General features: G+C 36.7%; 1 protein-coding gene across 5 annotated transcripts in view; it reads left to right on the forward strand.

Moving 5' to 3' along the window:
• Positions 1-7,030, forward strand: part of PPFIA2 (PTPRF interacting protein alpha 2) — a 287,287-nt gene that overhangs the window by 244,472 nt on the left and 35,785 nt on the right. For all 5 annotated transcript variants that reach the window (XM_031055533.1, XM_031055537.1, XM_031055536.1 and 2 more), the window contains 3 exons: positions 1,277-1,306; positions 2,199-2,329; positions 2,842-2,996. In XM_031055533.1, the coding sequence (XP_030911393.1) occupies positions 1,277-1,306; positions 2,199-2,329; positions 2,842-2,996 (316 nt within the window). The remainder of the gene's footprint in view (positions 1-1,276; positions 1,307-2,198; positions 2,330-2,841; positions 2,997-7,030) is intronic.

The following is a 7,030-nucleotide window of genomic DNA, read 5'->3' on the forward strand; positions in this document are numbered from 1 at the left end:
CACTGCTGAACAGTAGAAAAAAAATATTGGTTGCAAAGATCCTTGTGGAGGAGGTGAGTGTGCAGGCTTCTGTTCTGCCACCTACTTCACCAAAGCAGCACCTTCCCAAATGCAGTGTGTTCCCTTTCCCCAGCTGTTCAAGGTAAGCAGCCTGGCTGTTGGTAAATGGCAATGGTTGAACTGCCCCACCAGCACACACCTGCACTGCCTGGTGGCCTGTATTTGAAAACTGTACCTTCGGGTCAGTAGGTTCATCAGATTCAAACACAAAATGACTGCATAGCCTCTGCAATTCAGGTTGCCATGATCTCGCTGACATCCAGCTCTAACTATGCTAAAACTCGGATGGAATTGTCTGTCTGACTTGCAGTTGAGCTCTTGACTTGCCATGAGCAGTAGAAGCATACCCCATAGTGTGCTCATCAGCACAGCCCACAGCCTTGCTCCCCTTCATCAACCATTCCAGGACACTTCTGCCCTGCACTGTCTCAGCAGGAGTTCAGTGTTCAATATCACTTCCTTGCTAGCTGGGAACAGACGCAAATCTGTCAGATATCCTTTAAGTGAAACTTGGAGTTAGGAAGAGATTTAAGTCTGATCTCTAGAGCTCAAATTGCCAAATGGCCCTGTGTTGGTTGGCTGGAGAAGGAGGACTGCGTGAGTTTCCACAGCCCAGGTGCATGTAGTAAATAAATTCTGCAGCGTATCTTCAGCTTTCCTTACATGAAAGACATCTACCAAAAATAAAAATGCAAAAGGAATTGAACAAGACCCATTCTAGTAGTCTGCTGCTGCTAACTAATACTGAAGAAGATAGGTGAATATGTATTCATTTCCTGAAAATGCCAATCATTTTTTCAGTCATGATATTTGGTGATGATATTTTGTGGTTTTATTTTGTGGGACACAAATATATTTGTAGTATTTGATAAAACTTCTAAAAAAATCTCTGTTGGGGATAACGTAAGTACTTATATGAAAACTCAAAAATAGAAAGTGATACTATAGGCTTGAAATTCTTTGCTAAATTATGAAATTGAAGGAGAGTGTAATTTTAGGAAAAACACCCAAACCTACTTTCCCAGAATGACATATTTTTCAGGGGTTATTTTATGTTAATACAGCAATTGTGTACTTAGTATATAGTATGGAGAGTGATTAATCTTTGCTTCCCACTTCATGAATGTGAGAACAACTAATGTGAGGGGTTTTTATACTTCAATAATATTTATTAATCATTATTTTTTGTTGTTTCCACTTTTGTTACCAATCTAAGCCAAGTGACCTAAGGAAGCATCGGAGAAAGGTATGATACTGGGGTTTTTTAAAATTTCGAGAGTTTGGGAATTATCATATTCCTCTGCTATTTAGATAACTAAATCTTTGCTGAGATCCGTTGCCAGCAACTGCATCCTCTTCTCTCCTTTTCATTCTGTGCCTGAACATAATCATTAATCCTACCTGGAATGGCTTCTAGGAGTCACAGCTAAGCCACAGAAGCAAGGCCCACTAAGTGATATCTTGGAGTAGCAGCCTCAACAGCACGAAGTTAAAGGAATATTTATTTTTGAAGAAGTATGGACACAAAAGCATTACCTCCATGTGTATTTTGGCCACTCTTCTTGCTGGAGGAACTACAGAGAAATTCCTTGAAATCTTCTGGAGCAATATAAATTTGTTTATAGAAATGGCACTGATGATGAAACTCCATGACATTATTTAAGATAAATCATTATCATGCTCTGACAAAATTCCTTTTTGTCCATGCTTACTGTTAAGCATACTGACTATTCTAGTAATGCACTGTGTAGAGAGTGGTCATGTTTGTGCCTGTATTCACCTTCTCCCTTACATCCCTGAGAAACTTAGTAAACCTGAATAATCCTGTTTAATACAAGGGACCCACTTACACCTAAGATTGTCTTCATGTTTAGACCTTCACCAACCTCTTAAGCATAAAAGGAATGAACTTCTTCCAAAACCATAATCTCATTTCTTTTAAATATGTGTTTTAATCTGTCATATTTAGAAAATTGGTTTTCCCAATAGCATGTTTCAAAAAAAAGAACCCTTACAATTTGCTAGAAACACTGCACTTGAAATCTTATGTGTTTCAGTCCACTTGACAATTTCATGAGGTGTGTATTGAAACATTCTTGAAAAGCTAATATGCTCTCATTGAAGTCTCTCTCCCACAGATTGCAGTAGTTGAAGAAGATGGGCGTGAAGATAAAGCCACAATCAAATGTGAAACTTCTCCTCCTCCAACACCCAGAGCCATCAGGATGACTCATACCCTTCCTTCTTCGTACCACAACGATGCCAGAAGGTAAGGTGTTTGTAACGTGAATTGGTACTTCACAGTTTACCACATATTATTGTTTTCAAGTCATGTTGTTTAACTATTCCAAAATTACTTGATTTCTTCCCTGTTTCTCATATGAGAGAAAAAACCCTACCCATTGTCTGTTGCAAAGACCCTGAAAATGTTTGTCAGCGCTAAAGTACATGCTGGGTATTTCTGTTTTGAGGTACAGTTTTGATGACTACTGGAAGTAGCAATGCTACAAATCCCAGAAATAAAGTCAGAATGCTGACTAGTGTATTTTTCATTAATTGTTCTTAGCAAAGTAAAATATATTTATTTTCAGCCTTGCCTGACAATGAAAGTGTGGTCTTCTGTCGCTCTATATGTTGCCAAATAATTTAAAGATGTGATTGTTTCACTTGTTGAGAGATCATTACTAAATTATTACCAAATAATTTATTTGCAGAGCTGCTTAGAAGAAAATAAAGATGTTGACATGTTATCTATTCTATTTCTTTATTATCGTTTTGCAGTAGTTTGCCTGCTTCACTGGAGCCAGAAAGCATTGGTCTTGGCAGTGTCAGCAGCAGCCAGGACTCCCTGCACAAAGCTCCCAAGAAGAAAGGAATCAAGTCTTCAATAGGACGATTGTTTGGTAAAAAGGAGAAGGCTCGACTTGGACAGCTCAGTAAGGAATTAGTGGTAACAAACTAAGGTCACCATTTCACTGCCATTTTTCCATTTTTAATTTTGCTTTTTTTTCAGTTTCCAATTCGCTCATGTTTCTGTTTTGTCTGTCACAACTTTCCCATTAAACTTCACTGTTACCAGCAGTTGTATTTGTCATGAGTTTGCCATGACCATGACTTAAATGAAAGGAGAGTTTGGGCACAAATTACTGGAGTCATCTTCTTCACTGAACCTGGTGCTTCAGTAGTCTGTGGAATTAGGGTAGCAATGGTAACACTGTGTTCTTGAATAACCACATAAAGAGGAGGTGAGAAGTTAATTAGCAATAAATGGCTGTTATGGTGGTATACCTATGTGATACAGAAGGTCCTCACAACCAAGTGTAGCTGCTTTTCAGATTTCAGTTTGTTGATGGATGCCCTCTGTTGTCTATAGCTAAATGGCCTCGGGATAACTTCCTTTTACAATTATGCTGCTCACAGCAGTGCTTAGCTTCCTCCCTACTTCTGTCCTTTTCCCTTGCCGAGACTATTTCATTCTACTTCATTCATGGCAAAAATTTTCCAACACAAGTATCAAATTGTAGTAAATGTGTCAATAAAATTGAAATACTGGCTCTTTCCTAGTCATGCAGATGTCACATAATACAAATTTGTGAGGCACTAAATTTTACTGCCATGGTGATCGTGTCACACTTGTAAAAAGAATTTTAAGGCCTTGCAGTAAACACTTAAGCAGCAAGCATAAGCCTGAATATAAAAACCTATGTTTTTCTTGCAACATGTCCTTAGCAGAACTAACAAACCCATTGCTAAAATAGTACAGAATCAAAAAAGATAGTACTACGGGTAAAGTATCAGAGGAAAATTGAAAAACTGAGTATTCTTCATTTATACTCCAACTTTTCTCCTCTCTGCTTGTGAAAACCATGTGTTCTTGAAAAAAACCTATCTAATTTCTAATTGCAATCTGAATTCCCCCTTTTTTTCACTATGAAAAGAATAAAACTGATTTATTCAATCTTTCAAATGAGAATCTATAAATCCTTCAAATACACCTGTATGCCATCATTGATGCTATTTTTAGCATTGATGGCTAATTTTATAACTTTAGACTGCATCTAAAGTTAGACTTTATTAATTCACATCTACATTCCATATAATCATTTTATTGATACTGATGGTTTATGGATAATAATCTACAATTTCTCAGTAAGTCAGGAACATAGAGGACCAAGATGCAATAAATGTGTTGGTCTTACCAACAGTTCTTTGGAATGTGGAACTAAAATGAAACAACAGTTTGAAAGACTACCTCAGGAGCAATGAAATCTGGCAATAGATTAATTTCCTAATACCCACTGTGATTAATAATACATACATAGAATTTGATAAAGCCCATTTGTAATTTCCCATATTAGCTCATGAAAATGCTAAAAGATATTAGTGGTTTGCAATTATATGAATTTTTTGTGACTTCCATTCTTTCATTCAATGCAAAATTTCAATATAATGCACATTTTAATTAAGGAAATTAGGTTTACTAGCATGTATAAAATGAACAGTAAGACTGTTACTTAATGAAAAGGTAGGAGCAAAATATTTTTCAGAAATTAAAAAGACATTGAGCAGCTGAATTGCAGGTAATTTTTCTCATCTTAATTTTTAATGTATCAAACGAAAAGCATTTATTGAGTTATCATTTCCATTCAATGGCAATATCATAGAATCATAGAATATCCTGAGTTGCAAGGGACAATGAAATTTTAAGAAGAGCAGTCACGGTAGTAGTTGACTCAGTTTCACAACAGATGTGTTATCTGTGCAGCTATATAATTAGGAGTTCTATTTATGGTAGGATAGTAGATCACAGAAATTTACATAGCAAGTCCTATCACTACAGCATTGCAAAATATTTGTATGGTTTTCATAACCTAAAATTATATGGCAAAATGAATAAAATAATGCAATTTGTTTCCTTGCTTAAATTAAACACTCTAATTTAATATAGACATATGCTTCTTACATTTTTTAATGTGAAAAATACTTTTCTTCAAAAGCACATATTTATATACTCTTATTTAAGAAACAGTATTGCATTACTAAGGTCAACAGAGCCATGTTATTACACAAAATATTTCCTTGCTCTGTATTCATTGCAAACCCCTGAAATTGTTTCTTTTCAATTCCTAAACTTGCCAGAATTTTGTTCTTTTATTATTTGATAATTTTACCTTCTCTACTAAACCATTAGCTTTATTGTTCCAAGCCACATTCATGCTTTAGAAGGTCTTTCTTAGAATTGAGATTCAAGATTTTGATTCCTTAAGTTTTGTCTAAGTTTTTGGAGAAGGAAAAAGGAATGCTATGGGGAGCACAAGTGCACTTTCTTTCATTCTTTCCTTCTTTTTTTCTTTCCTTCTTTTCCAGTCTTCTCTCTCTTGGCAAGCACCCCTTTTGTATTCTTCTCATGTTACATTTTAAATATTCTAGACCCTAAAACAAACAAGACATTCCAAGCATTTTTAGAATTTCCCAAGCAAGCTGATCTGCATGGCAAATGGAAAGGCCAGCTTGTTAGGAAACATTTATTGTGGCCACATCCAATAGGAGGCCTCAGTTATTCAAAGGCCAGATGTATTTGGAGAATGGAGAAATGCAGCTACTCTCCAACCTGTAAAGAACCCTCACTGCACTGCACTCATCCCATCCCTCTCCAACATACTGAGAGCTGCTCTCTCAAGAAAGGTGTGGTATGTTTATGACTATTTGCTGAATGAAAAATGTAATCCAGAACCAGCAAGAAGCATTTAATGAGATTCTATAAGACTTTGACAGGCAGATGAAGTGAAAAAAAGTATACGTTCCTGTTTTCTGTATTTGTGAGATGTATTTGCATCATTCTCATAATGAGACTTGCAGTAGTGTCCTCTTTTAATAAAGTAAAAATCTTTCTAGACAAACAGGAGCGTTAAAACAGCACCTGCTTTGAAACACCAGATTAAACCCAAGCTTCTAAGTTTTTGTCAGAGACATGATGCAGTAGTAGCTTTTGTTCTCACTTGATTGAGGTGCATGTAAATCTGGCTTGTAAAAGTCTGTGGTGCTATTTCACTTCATAACATTTATGAATTATTTTATTATTAAAATCAACATATCAGGACAGAAATATTTTAATTTACTTCATGCTTTTTTATTATGCCAGCGTCCACTATACGATTGTTCACTATCCAGTAGCTGTGAAATAGGAAATTGCTGTGTTCAAATGGAGTCAAGCATCAACATTTTACCACACTGTTGGCTTCTTTCTCATGCCAGTTACACACCTTCCAAAGTGGAGCATGGGAGGAAGGCAGCTTTGAAAGGAGTACTGCCGGGCCTCTGTCTGTACACTTACAAGTGGGAGTGAGAGGACAGTGTGAAGCCAGAGCCTGGAGACTGTTCTGAGCTCCATGAGCAGGTCCCCTCTTCTTGAATCAGGGCAGCAATAAAAATGTCAGACCATTTTCCATTTCTGTGCTAGGAAAGTCATGTGAGTGGCCACGTGGATTGTACCAGTCATGCCCTTAGTTTATAAAATTGTTTTATTTTGGTCCACATGTCTTACTGCAAGCGTCCTTTGTCACACTGTGTGAGTTAATCAAGTTCCCTTGACTTTGACAGGATTTAGGTGCCTACAAGACACATCCAGGGAGATGTAGGAGGCTTTTTACTTCTCTGACAGGTTCTTTCTGTCATGTCTGGGAGTTTTCAGGGATAATGACATTTAAGACCCTCTATGAAAGCAAAATGAAGACTTTAGCACTACTGCATTAGTTGATGCTGCATTATGGCAATAGTAGAAAGAAAGATTTAGAGAATGCAATTTCATTTGTACATTTCCCAGCTAAGATTAAAAAATGTTAAGAGCATTGCTTACTTAGCACCATGGGACTGAGCCTTAGGAGGCAAAGAAAAATCAGCAAAGGAGATAAGGGTGCTCGTGTCAAACATTTTTGCTAAACACAAGGAGAAAACATGTATTTTCCTCTAC

Source organism: Geospiza fortis, unplaced genomic scaffold (genome assembly GCF_000277835.1).
Source record: "Geospiza fortis unplaced genomic scaffold, GeoFor_1.0 scaffold166, whole genome shotgun sequence".
Lineage (NCBI taxonomy): Eukaryota > Metazoa > Chordata > Aves > Passeriformes > Thraupidae > Geospiza > Geospiza fortis.